At 47.2% G+C, this 24,869-nt stretch overlaps 1 protein-coding gene across 1 annotated transcript in view; it reads right to left on the bottom strand.

The window, feature by feature from the left end:
* tmem26b (transmembrane protein 26b) overlaps positions 1 to 23,168 on the bottom strand; it is a 49,348-nt gene extending 26,180 nt beyond the window's left edge. Inside the window, exons 1-2 of the mRNA XM_070875053.1 lie at positions 22,978 to 23,168; positions 3,822 to 3,951 (exon numbers count right to left, since the gene is read on the bottom strand). Coding sequence (XP_070731154.1) covers positions 3,822 to 3,951; positions 22,978 to 23,168 — 321 coding nt within the window. The remainder of the gene's footprint in view (positions 1 to 3,821; positions 3,952 to 22,977) is intronic.
* Positions 23,169 to 24,869: the final 1,701 nt, after the last annotated feature.

Genomic DNA, 24,869 nt, shown 5'->3' with positions numbered 1-24,869 from the left:
CCGGGTCCTTATGAAGTTCCCACAGACCCCGGATGGCATCGGAAAAGCTGGTTTTCAGTGCGCAATGCGCATGCGCTGAAAACCGTCTTTTCTGATCTGACAAGTTTTGTAGCTTGACAGATCATCCGCAGATCGAGAGCGAGGACATTTGCAGGGCAAAATATCCGATATTTACGAATATCTTGCCCAGCAAATGTCCTTTAAAATCTTGCGCCTGAAAAAGCAGGCATATAGTCTACTTTTACAGGCCCAAGTGTTTTAAAAATACACAAAAACATTTTAAAATAAAGTTATAAAAACACATTTTATTCTTAAAAACCCTCCCCACTATGGTAAGTTTATTTTTAACCATAAATAAAAAAAACTTTTTCAAAATCGGGAAAATATTTTATTTTTATACCTTTAATTTCAATTAATTTTAAATATCTATGGTCTGTTTTTTATTTTTTATTATTTTGTGTGATTGCTTTTGTTCCCATTAATAGCACTGAGAACTCGTAGATAAGCACGTCTCAGTGCTATTAATGGGAACCTGTGAAATACTTACCTGATTGGCTGAGCAGTCACACATGACTGCATCTTCTGCGTCGGGACCCTCTGGGTGGGAACGCGCTTCGCAGCGCGGGAAGAGAAGGCCTCCCCATCAGAAATCAGGGCGCCTCCTAGATCACCAGGTAAATTCGTAAAAAATCTCCAACGAGGAGGCAATTGCCCGCGGGAAGACCCCCAGAGGAATTTCTGGGCCATTAACTCATCATTTAGGGGGGAGAAGTGTAATGTCTGTAGGTCCACACTGTGGACACCTGTGTTACTGCAGCTAGTGCTGTTAATAAAGAGCAGGTCACCTGACCAGCAGGTCAGGGGTCACTGGAACCTGCAGCCATTTTACAGGCTGTGTGATGTTGTGCTCTCTAAGATATGACAGGTTGAGTAGGTTGGGCCTCTACTCATTGGAATTCAGAGAATGAGAGGTGATCTTATCGAAACGTATAAGATTATGAGGGAGCTTGACAAGCTGGATGCAGAGAGGATGTTTCCACTGATGCGGAAGACTAGAATTAGAGGGCACGATCTTAGAATAAGGGACCACCCATTTAAAACAGAAATGAGGAGAAATTTCTTCTCTCAGAGGGTTGTAAATCTGTGGAATTCGCTGCCTCAGACAGCTGTGGAAGCTGGGACATTGAATAAATTTAAGACAGAAATAGACAGTTTCTTAACCGATAAGGGAATAAGGGATTATGGGGAACGGGCGGGGAAGTGGACCTGAGTCCATGATCAGATCAGCCATGATTATATTAAATGGCAGAGCAGGCTCGAGGGGCCGTATGGCCTACTCCTGCTTGTATTTCTTATGTTCTTATACAGCATTGCTATGACAGCAGAGTGGGATTTAAATTTAAATCTCCTCCCCCTTCAGAAAGGGTAATTGATCACTGTCCCCATCCCTCCTCCCCATTTAAAATACAATTCCAATGCTACCCCAAAAGCAGCCAGTCATGTTCTGTTGCTCCAGGAACTTCCCTTCCTCTCTTCCCCATGCGTGGGCCCCTCCCAACCTGACAGGAATCATCCCTTGGAGTCCACCAAAATGATCGAACTGAAACCAACCCCAGGAAATGGTTTTGGTCATCAGCGTAGCCTTCAGGGCAGGTGGGATTCCTGTCCCATTCTGCCAAACTGCGGCAAGATCCCATCCAGGACCTTTAAGCATCACAGACAGGAGTTAGAGACAATGTTACAGGATGTAAATATTGCACTTATAGGAACAGAAATAACAGGAGTCAGCCATTCAGCCCCTCGAGCCTGCTCTGCCATTCAATTTGATCATGGCTGATCTGTACCTCAGTCCATTTACCTGTCTTTGCTCCATATCCCGTGATACCCTAACCTAACAATAACCGAGCAATCTCAGTCTTAAAAGCTCCAATTGACCCAGAATCCACAGCCTTTTGTCGGGGAGAGAATTCCACTACCCTTTGTGTGAAGAAGTGCTTCCTGATTTCACCCCTGAACGGACGAGCTCTAATTTTAAGGTTATGTCTCCTTGTTCTGGACTCCCCCACTAAAGGAAATAGTTTCTCCGTACCTACACTAACAAATCCTTTTAGCATTTAAAACACCTCAATCAGATCACTTCTCAATACTCAAGGGAATACAAGCCAGGTTTATGCAATCTGTCCTTATAATTTGGCCTTTCATAGAAACATAGAAACATAGAAAATAGGTGCAGGAGTAGGCCATTTGGCCCTTCGAGCTTGCACCGCCATTCAATAAGATAATGGCTGATCATTCCCTCAGTACCCCCACACACACACTGCCCCGACACACACACACACACAGCCCCGACACACACACACACTGCCCCAACACACACATACACACACACTGCCCTGACACACACACCATCACACAGCCCCGACACACACACACACACACACACACACACACACACTGCCCCAACACACATACATACACACACACACTGCCCCGACACACATACATACACACACACACACACTGCCCCAACACACACTTGTCTGTAATAAGTATCATTCAAGTGACTCTGCACTGTAGCTCCCCCAAGGACAATATATCCTTCCTGGGGTGGCGTGTCCAGAATTAAATGCAGTACTGCAGATGCAGTCTGACCAAGGCTTAATACAACTGTGGCATAACTTCCTCCGCTTTGTATTCCAGCCACTTTGAGATAAAGGCCAACATTCAATTAGCCTTTTTGATCACTTATTGAAGGATGCAAGACTTATTGGGCAGGATTTTATGGTCAGCGGCGAATGAATGGCCCACAGACCTCTACATGGGATCTGGGACCTGTGTGAATAGGGCAAGTAACTGTATCTCCTTAACCAATCAGATTGAAGAATTCTTAATGAGCAGTGCAGTGTCTAAACCAGAAAGTGTCAGTTAGAATATTTAATTCAATGCCAAATCATGTACAGAAAGTGAAATACATAGAGGGAAAGAAAGATAGATTGAGAGAGATAAAAGAGACAGAAAGAAAAAGTAAAAGGAAACACATTTAAAAATGTATTTTAATCTCCAACAATAATTAAAATCTGAAGGAATGAGACTCCACACTTGTAAAAGTTCATTTTCAGTGCCAGAATGGTTGTTTGGCAGTAATTAAGACTTATCACATCGTTGCTAGAATGGGCAAGCCCTAACCTTTTCTGGCGCGTTTGGTGGGTATATCGTGGGCCATTACTGCAACTTGACGCGGTTCGATGTGTCTCTCAGAGAAGTCCTGGTATAGCGCTGCTTCCGGAGGAATTGGGCAATTCAGACTGCAACTTCCAGATTTCCATGTTTAGCTGCGCATGTGTGGACACCAGAAGTTGCTGTCCAATTTAATCTTTAATAACAGTGAGTACTGATAGCCTCACCATTATTCTTACCGCAAAATCCAGGCTAATATATTGTAGATATCAATAGATAGGTTATCCAGACTGACTGTCTCATAGGTAAAATGTTGTTCCATTGGGGATGACAACACTGTCCATCTTACTTTAATTAAGTACCTATTGTGTATGCCAGTGGTTAGCTGACTGCTTCGTATTTGCTCTAATGTTCTTTGGAAGATGAATTGCTGTAGTGATAAGATGTTAGTTAGCCTCGCAGGACATTAATTGCACCAAATGATGCATTGAAAATGGGCTGTAGAATATAAAAAGAAATATCATTCATTTGCAACAGGAATGACAATGGAACAAGAGGAAACATTTATCTCAGTGGCCATCCTGTATCAAATTCTATAAATTAAATAACAACATTTGTCATACGAACAAGTAGGAAAGTCATACCGTGCACTTAAGAGAGTAATTCATTGGCGTACATTCATTGCTGTGTATCCGTTTTTCAAGCTGATACATTTCAAGGAGCCACACTGGAGGTACTATATTGATTAGATAAAAAAACAGTGCTGGAGAAAACCTGTTCAAGTGAGCATACAAATATATTAGAATACAGAAACACAATCATTAATCGTTCCTGTCCTTTCAGTGCTAATTTTCATTCATCCACATTTCATTATATTAAAAATTTCATATGAGCATCACATTTAAAATGTGTGGTGGAATCCAATTTGTAACGCTAAGTGCAGAATTTATCAGGGCTGTCATAGCTATTTAGTAACTTCAGTACATGAATGACCTGTTTTGAGTTCTGCTCAATTGATGAGATTAGATAACTTACTTCAAATCAACTCTAGAGCTCGGTTCATAGTTAGATGTTCAGTTGCCTAGGCTCTAAGCTCTGGAATTCCCTCCCTAAACCTGTCCACCTCTCTAGCTCTCTTTCCTCCTTTAAGATGTTCTTAAAACCTCTCTCTTTGATCAAGTCTGTCCTAAGATCTCCTTATGTGGCTCGATGGTAAATTTTGTTTGATAACACTCATGTGAAGCGCTTTGGGACATTTTACTATGTTAGAGGTGATATAGTAAAGGCAGCCGGTGAGAGCCGGGAGCAGCGTGAGTGAGGCCTATAAAGGCCCAGAGGGTGTTCCTGAGGCGGAGGCAGTCGGTGAGAGCCGGGAGCAGCGTGAGTGAGGCCTATAAAGGCTCAGCTGGTGTTCCTGAAGCAACGGCAGTCGGCAAGAGGCCGGAGCAGCGTGAGTGAGGCCTATAAAGGCTCAGCTGGTGTATATGAGGCGGAGGCAGTCAGCGAGAGGCGGGAGCAGCGTGAGTGAGGCCGATAAAGGCCCAGCGGGTGTTCCTGAGGTGACGGAAGTCGGCGAGAGGCGGGAGCAGCGTGAGTGAGGCCTATAAAGGCCCAGCTGGTGTTCCTGAGGCGGAGGCAGTCAGCGAGAGGCGGGAGCAGCGTAGGTGAGGCCTATAAAGGCCCAGCGGGTGTTCCTGAGGTGACGGAAGTCGGCGAGAGGCGGGAGCAGCGTGAGTGAGGCCTATAAAGGCCCAGCTGGTGTTCCTGAGGCGGAGGCAGTCGGCGAGAGGCGGGAGCAGCGTGAGTGAGGCCTATAAAGGCCCAGCGGGTGTTCCTGAGGCGGAAGTCGGCGAGAGGCGGGAGCAGCGTGAGTGAGGCCTATAAAGGCCCAGCGGGTGTTCCTGAGGCGGCGGAAGTCGGTGAGAGGCCGGAGCAGTGTGAGTGAGGCCTATAAAGGCCCAGCGGGAGTTCCTGAGGCGACGGCAGTCGGTGAGAGCCGGGAGCAGCGTGATTGAGGCCTATAAAGGCCCAGCGGGTGTTCCTGAGGCGGAGGCAGTCGGCGAGAGGCCGGAGCAGTGTGAGTGAGGCCTATAAAGGCCCAGCGGGAGTTCCTGAGGCGACGGCAGTCGGCGAGAGCCGGGAGCAGTGTGAGTGAGGCCTATAAAGGCCCAGCGGGTGTTCCTGAGGCGGAGGCAGTCGGTGAGAGCCGGGAGCAGCGTGAGTGAGGCCTATAAAGGCCCAGCGGGTGTTCCTGAGGCGGAGGCAGTCGGCGAGAGGCCGGAGCAGCGTGAGTGAGGCCTATAAAGGCCCAGCGGGAGTTCCTGAGGCGACGGCAGTCGGCGAGAGCCGGGAGCAGTGTGAGTGAGGCTTATAAAGGCCCAGCGGGTGTTCCTGAGGCGGAGGCAGTCGGTGAGAGCCGGGAGCAGCGTGAGTGAGGCCTATAAAGGCCCAGCGGGAGTTCCTGAGGCGGAAGTCGGCGAGAGGCGGGAGCAGCGTGAGTGAGGCCTATAAAGGCCCAGTGGGTGTTCCTGAGGCAACGGCAGTCGGTGAGAGCCGGGAGCAGTGTGAGTGAGGCCTATAAAGGCCCAGCGGGTGTTCCTGAGGCAACGGCAGTCGGTGAGAGCCGGGAGCAGCGTGAGTGAGGCCTATAAAGGCCCAGCGGGTGTTCCTGAGGCAACGGCAGTCGGTGAGAGCCGGGAGCAGTGTGAGTGAGGCCTATAAAGGCCCAGCGGGTGTTCCTGAGGCGGAGGCAGTCGGTGAGAGCCGGGAGCAGCGTGAGTGAGGCCTATAAAGGCCCAGCTTGTGCAGCTTCAGCGGGGAGAAAAAGCAAAAAAGAAGCAGAAAGAAATCAAAAGGTGACGTCACAGCCAAAGGGGTAAGTGATTGGCTGGTGATTGGTAAGTAGCTTTTCTTTTTCTTTTTTATATCAGTAAGTAACCTGTTAACATTGTTGTCGCCAACTTAAGTGTATCTAAGGGTTAAGTCATGGCAGGAGAGCTCGGACACGTGATATGCTCCTCCTGTACTATGTGGGAACACAGGGACACTTCCGGTGTCCCTGACGACTACGTCTGCGGGAAGTGTATCCGTCTCCAGCTCCTGACAGACCGCGTTGCAGAATTGGAGCTGAAGGTGGACTCACTCTGGAGCATCCACGATGCTGAGAATGACGTGATTAGCACGTGTAGTGAGTTGGTCTTACCGCAGGTAAAGGGTCCACAGCCAGATAGGGAATGGAAGACCAACAGGAAGAGCAGTGCAAGGAAGGTAGTGCAGGGGTCCCCTGCGGTCATCTCCCTGCAAAACAGATACACCGCTTTGAGTACTGTTGAGAGGGATGACTCATCAGGGGAGGGCAGCAGCAGCCAAGTTCATGGCACCGTGGCTGGCTCTGCTGCACAGGAGGGCAGGAAAAAGAGCGGGAGCGGGAGAGTGATAGTGATAGGGGATTCAATGGTGAGGGGAATAGATAGGCGTTTCTGCGGCCGCGACCGAGACTCCAGGATGGTATGTTGCCTCCCTGGTGCAAGGGTCAAGAATGTCTCGGAGCGGGTGCAGGACATTCTGAAAAGGGAGGGTGAACAGCCAGTTGTCGTGGTGCACATTGGTACCAACGATATAGGTAAAAAATGGGATGAGGTCCTACGAGACGAATTTAAGGAGCTAGGAGCTAAATTAAAAAGTAGGACCTCAAAAGTAGTAATCTCGGGATTGCTACCAGTGCCACGTGCTAGTCAGAGTAGGAATCGCAGGGTAGCGCAGATGAATACGTGGCTTGAGCAGTGGTGCAGCAGGGAGGGATTCAAATTCCTGGGGCATTGGAACCGGTTCTGGGGGAGGTGGAACCAGAACAAACCGGATGGTCTGCACCTGGGCAGGACCGGAACCAATGTCCTAGGGGGAGTGTTTGCTAGTGTTGTTGGGGAGGAGTTAAACTAATATAGCAGGGGGATGGAAACCAATGCAGGGAGACAGAGGGAAACAAAATGGAGACAGAAGCAAAAGACAGAAAGGAGATGAGTAAAAGTGGAGGGCAGAGAAACCCAAGGCAAAAAACAAGAAGGGCCACTTTACAGCAAATTTCTAAAGGGTCAAAGTGTGTTAAAAAGGCAAGCCTGAAGGCTCTGTGCCTCAATGCGAGGAGCATTCGGAATAAGGTGGACGAATTAACTGTGCAGATAGCAGTTAACGGATACGATGTGGTTGGCATCACAGAGACATGGCTCCAGAGTGACCAAGGTTTGGAACTCAACATCCAAAGGTATTCAACATTTAGGAAGGATAGACAGAAAGGAAAAGGTATCGGGGTGGCGTTGCTGGTTAAAGAGGAAATTAATGCAATTGTAAGGAAAGACATTAGCTTGGATGATGTGGAATCGGTATGGGTGGAGCTACGGAATACCAAAGGGCAGAAAACGCTAGTGGGAGTTGTGTACAGACCTCCAAACAGTAGTAGTGATGTTGGGGAGGGCATCAAACAGGAAATTAGGGGTGCATGCAATAAAGGTGCAGCAGTTATCATGGGTGACTTTAATATGCATATAGATTGGGCTAACCAAACTGGAAACAATACGGTGGAGGAGGATTTCCTGAAGTGCATAAGGGATGGTTTTCTAGACCAATATGTCGAGGAACCAACTAGGGGGGAGGCCATCTTAGACTGGGTGTTGTGTAATGAGAGAGGATTAATTAGCAATCTCGTTGTGCGAGGCCCCTTGGGGAAGAGTGACCATAATATGGTGAAATTCTACATTAGGATGGAGAATGAAGCAGTTAATTCAGAGACCATGGTCCAGAACTTAAAGAAGGGTAACTTTGAAGGTATGAGGCGTGAATTGGCTAGGATAGATTGCTGAATGATACTTAAGGGATTGACAGTAGATGGGCAATGGCAGACATTTAGAGACCGCATGGATGGACTACAAGAATTGTACATTCCTGTCTGGCGTAAAAATAAAAAAGGGAAGGTGGCTCAACCGTGGCTATCTAGGGAAATCAGCGATAGTATTAAAGCCAAGGAAGTGGCATACAAATTGGCCAGAAATAGCAGCGAACCCGGGGACTGGGAGAAATTTAGAACTCAGCAGAGGAGGACAAAGGGTTTGATTAGGGCAGGGAAAATAGAGTACGAGAGGAAGTTTGCAGGGAACATTAAAACGGGCTGCAAAAGTTTCTATAGATTTGTAAAGAGAAAAAGGTTAGTAAAGACAAACGTAGGTCCCCTGCAGTCAGAATCAGGGGAAGTCATAACGGGAACAAAGAAATGGTAGACCAATTGAACAAGTACTTTGGTTCGGTATTCACTAAGGAGGACACAAACAATCTTCCGGATATAAAAGGGGTCAGAGGGTCTAGTAAGAAGGAGGAACTGAGGGAAATCCTTATTAGTCGGGAAATTGTGTTGGGGAAATTGATGGGATTGAAGGCCGATAAATCCCCAGGGCCTGATGGTCTGCATCCCAGAGTACTTAAGGAGGTGGCCTTGGAAATAGCGGATGCATTGACAGTCATTTTCCAACATTCCATAGACTCTGGATCAGTTCCTATGGAGTGGAGGGTAGCCAATGTAACCTCACTTTTTAAAAAAGGAGGGAGAGAGAAAACAGGGAATTATAGACCAGTCAGCCTGACATCGGTAGTGGGTAAAATGATGGAATCAATTATTAAGGATGTCATAGCAGCGCATTTGGAAAGAGGTGACATGATAGGTCCAAGTCAGCATGGATTTGTGAAAGGGAAATCATGCTTGACAAATCTTCCGGAATTTTTTGAGGATGTTTCCAGTAGAGTGGACAAGGGAGAACCAGTTGATGTGGTGTATTTGGACTTTCAGAAGGCTTTCGACAAGGTCCCACACAAGAGATTAATGTGCAAAGTTAAAGCACATGGGATTGGGGGTAGTGTGCTGACGTGGATTGAGAACTGATTGGCAGACAGGAAGCAAAGAATAGGAGTAAATGGGTACTTTTCAGAATGGCAGGCAGTGACTAGAGGGGTACCGCAAGGTTCTGTGCTGGGGCCCCAGCTGTTTACATTGTACATTAATGCTTTAGACGAGGGGATTAAATGTAGTATCTCCAAATTTGAGGATGACACTAAGTTGGGTGGCAGTGTGAGCTGCGAGGAGGATGCTGTGAGGCTGCAGAGTGACTTGGATAGGTTAGGTAAGTGGGCAAATGCATGGCAGATGAAGTATAATGTGGATAAATGTGAGGTTATCCACTTTGATGGTAAAAACAGAGAGACAGACTATTATCTGAATGGTGACAGATTAGGAAAAGGGGAGGTGCAACGAGACCTGGGTGTCATGGTACATCAGTCATTGAAGGTTGGCATGCAGGTACAGCAGGCTGTTAAGAAAGCAAATGGCATGTTGGCCTTCATAGTGAGGGGATTTGAGTACAGGGGCAGGGAGGTGTTATTACAGTTGTACAGTGCCTTGGTGAGGCCACACCTGGAGTATTGTGTACAGTTTTGGTCTCCTAACTTGAGGAAGGACATTCTTGCTATTGAGGGAGTGTAGCGAAGGTTCACCAGACTGATTCCCGGGATGGCAGGACTGACCTATCAAGAAAGACTGGATCAACTGGGCTTGTATTCACTGGAGTTCAGAAGAATGAGAGGGGATCTCATAGAAATGTGTAAAATTCTGACGGGTTTTGACAGGTTAGATGCAGGAAGAATGTTCCCAATGTTGGGGAAGTCCAGAACCAGGGGTCACAGTCTAAGGATAAGGGGTAAGCCATTTAGGACCGAGATGAGGAGAAACTTCTTCATCCAGAGAGTGGTGAACCTGTGGAATTCTCTACCACAGAAAGTTGTTGAGGCCAATTCACTAAATATATTCAAAAAGGAGTTAGCTGTAGTCCTTACTACTAGGGGGAATCAAGGGGTATGGCGAGAAAGCAGGAATGGGGTACTGAAGTTGCATGTTCAGCCATAAACTCATTGAATGGCGGTGCAGGCTCGAAGGGCCGAATGGCCTACTCCTGCACCTATTTTCTATGTTTCTATATAAATGCAAGTTGTTGTTGTTGTTAATGTTAGGATGTTTGAGGAGACGTGTTCCAATTTTCAGATATTTGTCTCACGCCAAGCCCCACTCCTTCACTATGAGCCAAAGAATGGCTTCACACACATATGGTCTGATAATGTAGTGTTGTCCAGGGCTGAACAGAGCCACCCTTGTTACTGTAATTGTCCTACTGTAAATAGCACAAGCCATCTTGGACCACGGAAGAAGGATCTGTCAGACATCAGGGTTTCGGCTAATCTGTGGAACAGGTTTATTGAAAATGTAAAGTGAAAAGACTGACACAACAGATTGCACCAGCTTACAACCTTTAACTTACCTAACATCTGTCCCCTAATTCACCCACTATCACTGGACTTGTATTTACATCGATAAAGCAAAACTTCAGTGTGATGTTGCATCTACTCAATGTCGTCATCAAATGTTTATCTCTACACAGGCTGCAGTAAAATAGGAATGGCTGTGAAACATAAAAGAGAAAGGGAAGAACTTGCATTTATATCGCACATTTTACAACCTCAAGATGTCGCAAAGTGTTTACTGCCAATTAAGTACTTTTGACGTGTAATGTAAGGAAACGTGGCAACAGCACGCTCCCACAAACAGCAATGGGATAATGACTAGGTAATCTGCTTTAGTGATGTTGTTTGGGGGATAAATACTGGCCGGGCACAGAGAATTCCCCTGCATTTCTTCGAATAGTGCCATGGAATCTTTTATGTCCATTTGAGAGGGCAGATGGGACCTTGGTTTACCTCGGCTACCAACTGATAAATTGATAGAGTTTACCTTTACATACCTGTACCAATACGTCCATTGTTCTGCAGTGTTACTCAGTGGACAAAGTTACATATCACATTGAGCTGTTACAAAAAAGGCTTAAGATAAATTGATTGATGGTCACATAATGTTGGGGTGTGCTGCCAGTTTAAGTCAATGAGTCACATAAAGTTACTTTAATTGTACCACTGTATATATATATATATAACTGTATAGAACTGTAACACTATTGTATACTGTGCAGTATACAATAGATAAAAACCAGCTGATCAGCCATGGTGCTGCACACTGGGAGTCAAAACCAAGTGTAGTCTTCAGCTGAAGCTGGGTATGAGGGCAGGGGTAAATTGAACTGGGGTGTACAGAGGTAATTCAGTCCCCATTTTGAAGTTGCACATTTTGTCCTTATTTTTATATAATACTTTGATTTGATATTATGTGTAGTTAAATTAAAAATGTAATGGCAATTTTAGAAGCAGAGTTAGTTAAAACATTTCCTCTGCAGCAAACGGAAGTGCAACAGCACCACAACTGGTGGGAGAATGTAATTACAACATGACAGATTAACATTGGCAATTTAAGAGCCTGACTGGCATTTTAACATACGCCTACTGCCTCTGTTGCAGCCACCACCATTTTGAAAAGGCCCTATTTCTGGACAGCCAAAGCACCTGCCTATTTCATGCAGTAGGCCCCTTTTACTAGGCAAATCAGCATCCTATGGCAAACCTAGGACTCCAATCGCTATTTTAGGAGGGAACTGTTCAGAGCCAAAGAGGCTCAGCAAAGACAAGTTTTAAATGATTTTTGTACAGCCATAAGGAGCAGGAGTTGGTCCTACATATTTTGTTGTGTCTTGCTGCTTCTGTGTGTTGTTGTTCCCATAAATAAATCTGAATTATCAAATTTAGCCTGTACACACTGGTCCAACAGAGTGGTATTTTGCACTTTTTGAAACAAACAGGAGAATGCAGTGGCATCCCACATGCACTACATATAACAACTCATCATCATCATCATAGGCAGTCCCTTGAAATCGAGGAAGACTTGCTTCCACTCTAAAAGCGAGTTCTCAGGTGACTGTACAATCCAATGCAGGAATTACAGTCTCTGTAACAAGTGGAGCAGACAGTGGTTGAAGGAAAGGGTGGGTAGGGTGTCTGGTTTGCTGCACACTCCTTCTGCTGTCTATGCTTGATTTCTTCATGCTCTCGGCGACAAGACTCGAGGTGCTCAGCGCCCTCCCGGAAGCTCTTCCTCCACGTTGGGCGGTCTCGGGCTGGAGATTCCCAGGTGCCAGTGGGGATGTTGCATTTTATCAAGGAGGTTTTGAGGGTGTTCTTGAAACGTTCCCTCTGCCCACCTGGGGCTCGCTTGCGAGTTCTGAGTAGCGAGTTTGCTTAGGGAGTCTCGTGTCAGGCATGTGGACGATGTGGCCCGCCCAACGGAGCTGGTCGAGTGTGGTCAGTGCTTCGATGCTGGGGATGTTGCCCTGAGCAAGAACACTGACATTGGTGGGTCAGTGGATTTTCAGGATCTTGCGGAGGCAGCGTTGGTGGTATTTCTCCAGCACTTTGAGGTCTCTACTGTATATAGTCTACGTCTCTGAGCCATATAGGAGGGCGGGTATTACTACTGCCCTGTAGACCATAAGCTTGGTGCCAGATTTGAGGTCCTGGTCTTCAAATACTCTCTTCCTCAGGCGACCGAAAGCTGCACTGGTACACTGGAGGTGGGGTCAAGCAGGGCTGTGTCATCGCACCAACGCTCTTCTCGATCTTCCTTGCTGCAATGCTCCATCTCACTCTCAACAAGCTCCCCGCTGGAGTGGAACTAAACTATAGAACCAATGGGAACCTGTTCAACCTTTGTCACCTCCAGGCTAGATCCAAGGTCATCCCATCCTCTGTCATCGAACTACAGTGCATGGACGACGCTTGCGTCTGCGCACATTCAGAGGCCGAACTCTAAGCCATCGTCAACATCTTCACTGAGGCGTACGAAAGCATGGGCCTTACATTAAACATCTGTAAGACAAAAGTCCTCCACCAACCTGACCCTGCCACACAGCAGTGCTCCCCGGTCATCAAAATCCATGGAGTGGCCTTGGACAACGTGGACCATTTTCTAAGCATTGGGAGCCGAGTATCAGCACGGGCAGACATCGATGATGAGGTCCAACACCGCCTCCATATAACAACTAGGAAGTAAGTGTCAACCGTAGGCATACTATCCCAGGTTAGGATATCTCTAAGGGTTTCAATTTTTTAGGAAATTCGGTCTACTGATGGAAACTGCCTTTTTACTCTGCGACAGCCGAAACAATGTCAAGCAACTTATTATAAATAACCCAATACTCGTTGAAAGTAAGTTATGAACACCACACCTCTTGGAGATTAGTCTATTCCATGAAGTTGGTTTTATACTTTAGCAACAAGAAACTTGTCATTTCTTCATTATGATTAGGAACACTGCCAGGCACTGGCAAAACACATCAAGGTGAAGTTGGCAGTGTTAATGTACAAGATTACATTGGAAATTCTTTGTCCTTGCCAAATAACTTTTTCACCCCAAACATCTTTGATGGAACTGGCCCTTCTCAATGTGTTGCAGCCCATGATGTGGGTTGTAGAATGCAGCAGAAAGCTGAAGGCTCACTTCGGCACTCAGTGACTTTGCATTCAGGATGCAAATACCCTCTTGTACCCGAATCATTGTCAAGCCTCCTCGCACTCCACTCCCACAGCTGATATGCATTTCATAAACATCACCCTGAGCTTCCCCTCACCTACTCCCAATCTTTGAAATACCTCACTCAACAGACACACAGATTGAAGTGAAGACATTTACATATCTGTCATGTATTCAACCAGCATTGTAATCCATGTATAATCTGACCTAAGTTGTACACTGTGAGAACAATAACCACTAGGTGGTGAACTTGTAGGAGACACTCCTAACCTGGACCTTCGGGTAGAAAAGGGGAAGCTCCGCCCACCTTCATCACTTGAGTGCTAAGGAATAAAGGACAGGTCACAGACTGACCTTCTCTCAAGCATGGGCCTCGTGTGCATTTATACTGTACAGTAAGGACGTATCAATGGCGAAGAGAAACTGGGATTTAAACCACGCGAGCATGGCCACTAGCAGAACAGACGAGAGGTACTGTGTTAAGGAATGGTTGGGACAGAGATTCAACATTGTTAAAGCAGCACACAGTTCTCCAGGCAGACAAGGGCAATCGGGCATGCCCCAACATGTAGTCGAACCCAAAGGGGGAGTTCGACAGAGACAATGGCAAGCTGAACAGCGATTCACGCCATTGCAAGGGACAATGCGGCCAGTAATGGGGCCATCAACACCTGTTAATGGCGCACTCAAGGACAATAACAGGGGCAGTCAGGGACGATCGACTGGCAAGGGACCTTTTGTTTCCAACAGCAGCTCATGTTGGAGGCGTGGAGGCACACACTCAGCCGGAGTTTGCAGAGATAAGCAAAATACCTGAAGAAATTGCAGAAATGAACGCTGGGGGAAATCGCTGGAAGCTGAAGTTCAGCAAATTCATGTGGAGCACGTGTACAGTTCATACACCAGGACGCCACTGATAATGATGAAAGTGCTCCTCAATGGCATCCCAGTATCAATGGAGCTAGACACGGGGGCCAGCCAGTCCCTGATGGGTATCAAACAGTTCGAAAAGTTGTGGGCGTCCAAGGCCAGGAGGCCAAAATTATCGCCGATTGATGCACAGCTACGGACTTACACAAAGCAGATCATTCCGGTGCTAGGCAGCGCCACGGTAGTCGTGACCCACAAAGATTCGGAGAACAGGTTGCCACTCTGGGTTGTCCCGGGGTACGGTCCCGCACTACTGGGGAGGAGTTGGCTTGCTGTCATGAACTGGAAATGGGGCGATGTCAATGCAATTTCCTCTGTGGAGCGAGTATCATGCTCACAGATCCTGGACAAATTTGACTCATTATTTCAACCTGACATTGGCACTTTCATGGGGGCCAAGGTAGTGATTCACATAAACCCGGACGCCAGGCCAGTACACCACAAGGCAAGGGCGGTGCTGTACGTGATGCGGGAAAAGATAGAAGGCGAATTGGACCGCCTGCTGAGGGAAGGCATCATCTCGCCAGTCGAATTCAGTGACTGGGCGAGCCCGATTGTGCCGGTGCTCAAGGCGGATGGGTCGGTCAGGATATGTGGTGATTACAAGGCCACCATCAATCGGGTGTCACTCCAAGACCAGTACCCGCTACCAGAGCGGAGGACCTCTTTGCGACGCTATCCGGTGGCAAACTTTTTTCAAAATTGGACCTGACCTCAGCTTACATGACCCAGGAGCTGGCGAGTGAGTCGAAGAAGCTGACTACCATCACGACACACAAGGGGTTGTTTGAGTACAACAGATGTCCATTCGCGATTCGCTCGGCCGCCGCGATCTTCCAACGAAATATGGAAAGCCTCCTCAAGTCGATTCCAGGGACGGTGGTTTTTCAGGACGACATCCTCATCACGGGTTACGATACGAAGAACACCTCCACAACCTGGAGGAGGTGCTATGCAGACTGGACCGGGTAGGTCTGCGACTGAAAAAGGCGAAGTGCGTCTTCCTAGCTCCAGAGGTAGAATTCCTGGGGATAAGGGTAGCAGCAGACGGGATCAGCCCTACTGCTTCCAAGACGGAAGCGATCCAGAGAACACCCAGACCACGTAACACGATGGAGCTGCGTTCGTTCCTGGGGCTCCTGAACTATTTTGGTAACTTTCTTCCCAAATTGAGCACGCTGCTAGAGCCGCTACATGTGCTCCTACGCAAAGGTCGCGAATGGGTCTGGGGGGACAGCCAGGAAAGGGCTTTTAATAGAGCACGCAGTTTGTTATATTCCAACAATCTGTTAACGCTATATGACCCATGTAAGAAACTTATGTTAATGTGCGATGCGTCGTCCTATGGTGTCGGGTGTGTGTTGCAGCATGTCAATGCCAAGGGTCAGTTACAGCCGGTAGCTTATGCCTCCAGGAGACTGTCCCAGCCAGAAAGGGGCTATGGGATGGTAGAAAAGGAGGTGCTCGCATGTGTATATGCGGTAAAGAAAATGCACCAGTACCTGTTTGGCAGGAAATTTGAGCTGGAGACAGATCACAAACCCCTAACGTCCCTTTTGGCCGACAACAAGGCCATAAATGCAAATGGGGGGAATCTCTGGGCAAGTCCCATTAAGGGGTGGGACAACCTTGTGCAGATGCCTTGCTATATTATGAGTACACCTGTAAATAGTTATTTTTAAAAAATGCATGTCGTTCAGTTACTTGTAGCAGAATGCTCTGCTACAAGTAACTGAACAACAAGCATTGTTTTCTTGCATCATTTGGTTTTGTTGGTTTATTGTATCATTTGGTCTTGGTGGGGGGGATTGTTTGTTACCTGTTTTGATAAAAAAAATGTCACTTTGACCCTTTGCCATTGGTGTCGTGTGCATCATTGCAAAGTTCAGTGTCGATGTGCTTTTATGGTGGCACATAGCTTGGCCAGTATTAGATGCATCCCTCAGCCTCCTCCATTATGCTCCGGCAGCATCTCCACGTCGCTTGCCCCGTGGATGGTGTGGCTGTCCAATCGGTACCTCGCCAGGCTCCTCTTCATCGTCCTCTTCCAGCTGAGGTGGGCCTGCAATCTCCACTGGCAATACCTGGCCCCTCATGATGGCCAAGTTGTGCAGCATGCAGCATACCACAATGAATTCGGAGACCTGTTGAGGGGAGTATTGAAGGCTATCTCCAGAACAGTCCAGGCATCGGAAGCGCTGCTTGAGCACCCTATTGTCTGTTCGATGATGTTGTGGGTGGCTGCATGGCTCTCATTGTAGCACTGCTCGGCTTCTGTGGTGGGGTTGCAGACGGGGGTCATGAGCCAGGTGGCTAGGCCGTATCCTTTGTCCAGGAGCAGCCAACTGTGCCCTTCCTGAAACATTCTGAAACATTCGAAAGACATTGTTCTCACGCAAGATGAGAACATCATCTGCGCTCCCTGGATAGCGGGCATTCACTGCAAGGATGCGCTGCATATGGTTGCGTATTACCTGGATGTTTAGTGAGTGGTATCCCTTTCGATTTCTGAATAACTCTGTGTTGTGGAATGGTACTCGCAAGACCACGTGTGTACAGTCAATGGCTCCTTGAACCCTCGGGAAGCCCGCAATTCTGCCAAACACACATGCCCGCTCATCCTGACTCTCCCTATTCATTGGAAACTTTATGAAATCCATTCTGCGGGTGTACAGAGCCTTTGTGACATGACGAATGTAGCGATGTGCAGCATATTGAGAGATGCTGCATATATCCCCTGCTGCTGCCTGGAAAGAGCCGGAGGTATAGAAGGCCAGCGCCACCGTCACCTTCACTGCGATGGGCAGCGTAGTCCTGTTGGCACTGGAAGGCTGGAAGCCTGCCTGTAGAAGAAGCCATATCTCTGTCAGTGCTTCCTTTTGGAAAAAAAAGCCTTCTCACACACTGCTCCCCAGAGAGCTGGAGGTATGAGTGTTGGTGCCTGTAAACCCGTGGGGGGTAAGTTCTCCTCACCAGACTTCGGCTTCTCCTCATCCGTGGCCCGACATGGCCAGCAGCCCTTCTTCTAGCTTGACGCCGGCTGGCAATAGCATGATATGCTAGCGAACCAGTATTCCCCCCGTTAAATTCTCTCACTGACCTTGTAAGGATCAGTGTAATGGCAGATAAAAGTGCTTTTTGAAAGTCGGAACTTCACGTAGCTTGATGTGTGCAACCATTGCAATCAATGTGACCTGCGATGTAGGATCCTCATCCCTCCATACCGTCTGCTGCACCCTGGGAACGCCTGTTTTTTCATCTGTTTCCTGGGGCGGGCGTTTAATGATGCGTTGGGACCCAATTTGGCATCCGGGCGCTAGCAGGCTGTTGTACGACGACTGATGTCATGATCTCAGTGAAACTAGAGGGTGGGGCAGTAAGTTTTTGCACCGCCACAAACCATGAGCCAAATTTGCTGGCCGGGTGGTAAAAGCGGGATGCCCGTTGTTCCACCTAGAAACACCATTTACCGCCCCTGCGGGGCGCAAACAGAGGCAAAAAGTAGCTGAAAATCCAACCTAAAGTGTTTCCTGTCAACCTATTCTATACTTATTGATCACCCATAAGAACAAATACATAAGAACATAAGAATTAGGAACAGGAGTAGGCCATCTAGCCCCTCCAGCCTGCTCCGCCATTCAACAAGATCATGGCTGATCTGGCCGTGGACTCAGCTCCACTTACCCGCCCGCTCCCCGTAACCCTTAATTCCCTTGTTGGTTAAAAGTCTATTTATCTGTGACTTGAATACATTCAATGAGCAAGTCTCAACTGCTTCCTTGGGCAGAGAATTCCACAGATTTACAACCCTCTGGGAGAAGAAATTCCTTCTCAACTCGGTTTTAAATTGGCTCCCCTGTATTTTGAGGCTGTGCCCCCTAGTTCTAGTCTCCCCGACCAGTGGAAACATCCTCTCTGCCTCTATCTTGCCTATCCCTTTCATTATTTTAAATGTTTCTATAAGATCACCCCTCATCCTTCTGAACTCCAACGAGTAAAGACCCAGTCTACTCAATCTACCATGCTCTTTCATTGCCTCCCACGCATATCCATAACTCAGTGAGGCACACCTTCCAGATGCAATGTACAATTAAAAAGTCTTGCTGCACACTTCTTCCAAAGACATAACACCTCACGTCATTGTAACACAACCAAGCTGAATGACACATAGTCATTTACTGATAGTGTGGCCTGTGGGTTTCTCATTTCTTTCAGTCAACATCTGCTCCTTCAACTTCCAGCATTACTTTACTGATTGCACAACCTTGAGTGCAAAATGCCAACCTGGAGAACGGCATCCCTTGATGAAGCATAGGTGGTGAAGGCACATCTCAACTGACCTATAGTAGCTCCCAGATCCTCAATGGGTTCAACATATATGCCGCCAACAATAACGACCAACAAAAGAAGAATAGGTGGGTTCAGTTCATTGCAGGCGGAGCACACTCTAGGTGCAGTCTGCCGACCTGGTGCCAAGGTGCAAGGGGGCGTGTTCAGAAAATTGGTCTCAAAGTATCTGCTGCCATAAACTGACAGATGCTCTCAATCCAGAAAGTGCCAATAATTCTTTTTTGGGATGTTAAATTAGGGGCAGTCAAAAAATCTCATGAGAGGAAACAATTTGGAATCTCAGAGAAGCAACCAATCAGGACTGCTCATAGGAACAGGAGTGGACCATTCAGCCCCTCGAGCTTGTTCCGCCATTCAATTAGACCATGTCTGATCTGTATTTTAACTCCATCTGCCCACTTTGATTCCGTAACCCTTAATACCCGTGCCTAACAAAAATGTGAAATTTTCAATTGACCCCCAACCTCAACAGTTTTTCGAGGGAGAGAGTTCCAGATTTCCATTGCCGAAGAAGTGCTTTCTGACATGACCCCTGAATGGCCTGGCTCTAATTTTAAGATTATCATCATCATAGTCAGTCCCTCGGAATCGAGGAAGACTTGCTTCCACTCCCAAAGTGAGTTCTTTGGTGACTGAACAGTCCGATATGAGAGCCACAGACCCTGTTACAGGTGGGACAGACATTCGTCGAGGGAAGGGATGGGTGGGAGTGGTTTGCCGCGCGCTCCTTCCGCTGCCTGCTCCTGACCTCTTCACGCTCTTTGCGTTGAGACTCGAACTCAACGGCCTCCCGGATCCACTTTCTCCACCTCGGGCGGTCTTCATCCAGGGTCTCCCAGGTGTCAGTGGTGATGTCGCACTTTACCAGGGAGGCTTTGAGGGTGTCCTTGCAACGCTTCCACTGCCCACCTTTGGCTTGTTTACTGTGAAGGAGCTCCGCATAAAGCATTTGCTTGGGGAGTCTCATATCTGGCATACGTACTATGTGGCCTGCCCAACGAAGCTGATCGAGTGTGGTCAGTGCTTCAATGCTGGGGATGTTGGCCTGGGCGAGGACGCTAATGTTGGTGCGCCTGTCCTCCCAGGGGATTTGCAGGATCTTGCAGAGACATCGTTGGTGATATATCTCCAGCGACTTGAGGTGCCTTCTATACATCCCAGATAAGGTTATAAACTCTTGTTCTGGACTCTCCCAGGAGGAGGAAATGCTTTCTCTCTATCTACCCTAAAAAATCCTTTACTTATCTTAAACACCTCAGTTTGATAGTCCTTCAAGAAAGGAGAGACACTGTATTTAACAATTATTCAAAAAGGAGTCGCTTAGTTCTTAGAATTGTGATCTTCCCTCTTGAGGAGTTGGAAGATCATGCACTGTAAATACAAAACTTTAAATGACAGTTTCTTGCTTATTTTTTGTAAAATGTATTTTCTTGATCTTTTAAACTTAAACTTGTTCCGGTGTGATGCTCTACTGCTTTTGAAGACCAGAGTGAGATCCTCCGGAACCATAAAATGTCCAGTAGCTTGAAGCAATCACCAGACAGGAAGTTAGATTTTTGTCTTCACTGCCTGGTGGAATGGATCTGTAGCACCAGCTGCCAGGTTTCAACTCCTTCTGCTCCCGGATTCCCACTCCCTCTGCTCCCAGATTCCCATTCCCACTGCTCCCAGGTCCCTACTCCCACTGCTCCCCACTCTCACTGCATCAGGTCCCCACTCCCACTGCTCCCAGGTCCTCACTTCCAGATCCCCACTCCCTCTGCTCCCAGGTCCCTATTCCCACTGCTCCCAGGTCCTCACTCCCAGATCCCCACTCCCTCTGCAATAGCAGGGAATCAGACTGTATAGATTATGATTATGGCTGCGGTGACACCGTTTAATCCACCTGCACTAATTTAAGTGGAAACTACTCACACAATCCAGGTAAATGTACTCCACATGTGTATATTTACTGAACATGCATCGACCATCATTCAGTGACTAAGGAAGTAAAGCACTCATAACAATCAAAAATACTCGCACACTCGGCTTTTTGTCTTAGCATTTCACCAACAAATGCACAAAAAGGTTACAGTTCCCATGCATACTCCATGCGAATATGAGGAATAGATCACATGCCCAACGACAGTGATCATTAGTCATTTTTTATTTATGAATCAGAAATGCAGTTTGCCACATCTGGATTTCCAATTCGCCACATGTGGGTGATGGCTAAAATATTGGACAGCCCTGCTCTATGTATTGCTTGACAAGGTAAGCCTGGCTTCAGTTCTCACCTGCACGGCATCTATATTTAACAGGACATTTATATAACAACATATATCCTTTTAACATTGCGGATCTTCATGGCGCTACTCAAAATACATAATACCTGATTATTTTTGGCAATTTTGAATGACACTGTTACCCAATTATTGTAACTTTTTCTGCATTAAGTGTCAGCTGTGGCTCAGTGGGTTAGCACCCTCGCCTCTAAGTCAGAAGGCTATGGCTTCAAGTCCCACTCCAGAGACTTGAGCACCAAAAGCTAGGCTGACACTCCAGTGCAGTACTGAGGGAGTGCTGCACTGTCGGAGGTGCCGTCTTTTGGATGAGATGTTAGGTGGACATAAAAGATCCCATGGCACTATTTCGAAGAAGAGCAGGGGAGTTATCCCCGGTGGCCTAGCCAATATTTATCCCTCAATCAACATCACTAAAACAGATTATCTGGACATTATCACATTGCTATTTGTGGGAGCTTGCTGTGCACAAATTGGCTGCCACGTTTCTCACATTACAACAGTGACTACACTCCAATGGTACGTCATTGGCTGTAAAGCGCTTTGAGATGTCCGGAGGTCGTGAAAGGCGCTATATAAATGCAAGTCTTTCTTTTTTCATTTTTGAAATTACATGACTGGCTGGTCTTTCCATTTCCTTTAGGCTAATAGTTATACCCCAAATTATATCACCTTTTAAGTGAATAAGCATACCCTGCTCCATCCCCACTACAAAGATTTTCTAAATACAGAGGGGATGAAATTGGTCTTTGCCAATAGTATTAAATAGGATCATAGCAAATCGGGAAAGAAAATTGAGCACGAGGAGTGTCAATTTGCTATAACCCCATTTCACACTACTAGCAAAAAGCAGTTCCACCCCCACAGACTTTGACATTCCTGGTAATCATTTTAACCCCTTCTTTAATCCTATAAATCCTCATTTGACTTGCATTGTAACTTTCTCTTGCTTATTTGGATATGAGAGATGTGCAACCTATGGAAGAAGCACAACCAATGGAACATAGGAACAGGAGTCGGCCATTCAGCCCTTCGAGCCTGTGCTGCCATTCTCGTGGACCACGGCCATCCTGTACCTCATCTCCATTCAGCTGCTTTTGATCTATATCCCGTTGATACCCTTACCTAAGAAAAATCTACTGATCTCAGACTTGACAATTTCAGTTGACCCGCAGCATGCACAGTGTTTTGGGGGACTGTTCCTCTCCCCCTTGATCACTTCGTGTCGATACAAAAGGGACAGGAGTCCGCTCACACTTGCTGCTCGCAAGACCTCTTCACTCTTTCCTAACATTCCCATCCCTCTACATACTGCACGAATGGGCTGTGAGCAGTTCGCACGGTGGAGTTGAGTCCCCATGGCAGGCTATAAGATGTGAAATACTGGTCGGAATGAAACACGTCATCGCTTTGCCTTAAATAAGCTAAAGCTGTGCAAATTGTGAAATCCCGTTGGTGCTTTTATTTATTTCGCCAGATCCTGAACTAAATGCATGAAGTACTTTTCAGTGTTACTGTTATTTTGTTGTCCTGCACGAGTCTAGCCCAGTTAAATCGCCAGCCTATTGAGTAAAACAGTTCACGCTTGTTTAAAGTCAGTTACTCCAATGCTGTAAACAACACCAGATTCGTCTCGTTACAATGATTTGTAAACAAGTGACAAATGCAAACCAGTCGTTTCAATAACATCTTTCGGAGCAGAATTCGATAATTGTATTCAGAAGTCACCCTTACCCTTTGTAATCGACCCCTTTCTGGATGGTTAGCGTCACTATCATCTCGACAAAGGTCAGTAAAATCAAAAGCAGCAGGAGCCAATACATGGGATCATCTTTCACTAAAGTCACTCGCCAAACTGCTAACACGGTGTGAAACATAAAAACAAGTCTTGGAACGATAGCGCTGAGATATACAAGCAAAACCATTGTCCTCCCAGTGCTCCCGGAGTCAGCTCGAAAAGCCTCCTTGTTCAGTTAGGGTCTTGTCCCAATGAAGCACACGGGAAGAGATTTTCTCATCGGTCCAAGCTGCCCCGCTGGCAGCACTACACTCTGCGCCCCTCCCACCCGAAAGCCTTTTGAGTCACAGCAGATTGCCAAGGAAAGAACAAGAGCGTTTATTGTAAACTGTAAAAAGATTGAGTGCAGTACTTTAGAGGACTCAATTTTCCCCAATGCCGTTTTGTATTGCAAGAGTTACACTCGTTTTTTTTGGCCCCAACTACTCCAAAAAAAATAACTTGCAAGTTTTCCCGTTCTATTTTTTGAAATTGGCGCCGCGGCAGCCTGTCTTTTCGCTTCGGGGACTGGAGCCTAATGTCTGCGCCGAAAAAGCGATGCACCCCCTCCCGTTCCCTCCTTCTGCGCATGCGCGAAAAAAGATATATTTTCCGTGACACGCCCAATACAGCTCCCGGTCTGCATTCGGCCATTGTTAAACAGCCAGTTGTGTGTGAGAACGTTAATTCTCAGTGGAAAAATCGGAACTGCAATACAAGATGCAACGCGGCTCAAGGACCAAGAATTTCTCACAGGACGAAGTGGAGGCACTAGTTACTGTAATTGAGGCCAGATGGCACGAGTTGGACACCAGCAGAGGTCACATAAAAGTTTCACCAAAAGAAATGAAGAAACGCTGGAATCAACTTGCAGAAGATTACTGTGCAAGGGTGACCACCCTGAGGTCCGGAGGCCAGTGCAAAAAGAAATGGCAGGACCTTGGTCAAGTAGTTAGTGTAAATAATATTTTCATTTATTCACTGGAATTGCAATTGTAAATGTGGCCATCTGTATATGTCCCACCCAGCAGAAAGACACCCTCTCCAAAAAGTTATATTTTCATGTTTGCAGAGGAAAGTGGCTCACAACAAAAGAGAGAGAACAGGAGGAGGCCCGGCAAATCTGCACCCACCGACACCCTTGGAAGACAGGGTCGCTGCTTTGATGAGTCCTGCCTGGAGAAAAGCAACCACCACTGCACAAGCTGGGCCCACACTCGAGGGAGAGGGTAAGAGCTGCAAATTCCACAGTCTGGCTTTGCTAAAAATGTTAAGTACTGCGTGGGCTAGTCATGCTTCGGTTCCTGGGGATGTCTCCATCAGCTACGCTTCGGTTATGCAATGTGCTATCATTCATCGTGGTCCTTCAAATGAGCCTGCACTTTGTGTGCCTACTCATGCCACCCTGCCCACTCCTCTGCTGCGAACCATTTGTTCTGTTATATTATCCAGAACTTGAGGCCAACCCTGACGAGGCTGAAGCTGATGCAGATTATTCAGACGCGGACGAGCCTGAAGAGGAGAACATCTTCCAATCCCACCTTCCAGACCAAGAGCATGGTGGTGAGGGGGAGGGGTAGGGGTAGGGGGAGGGGATGGATGAAGCCGGCACTGTTGTACTCACTTTGGAGGAGATGCAGGTGCCACCCATTGAGGTGCCAGGCCCTTTCCTGAGTGGTACAAGTGTTGGGACATTCCATGGTTTCTCACAATCCAAGACTGGGATTCCAGTGGGGTGCAGCGAGGCACACCCAGGGCCCCACCATCCGAGGCTGCGAGACCCAGTGGGATGCAGTGAGGCACACCCAGGGCCTCACCGTCCGAGGCTATGGGACCCAGTGGGATGCAA

The sequence above is a fragment of the Pristiophorus japonicus genome, chromosome 3, assembly GCF_044704955.1.
Source record: "Pristiophorus japonicus isolate sPriJap1 chromosome 3, sPriJap1.hap1, whole genome shotgun sequence".
In the NCBI taxonomy this organism is placed as follows: Eukaryota; Metazoa; Chordata; class Chondrichthyes; family Pristiophoridae; genus Pristiophorus; species Pristiophorus japonicus.
The sequence above is the reverse complement of the archived record's forward strand: the minus strand, read 5'-3'. Positions and strand labels throughout refer to the sequence as shown.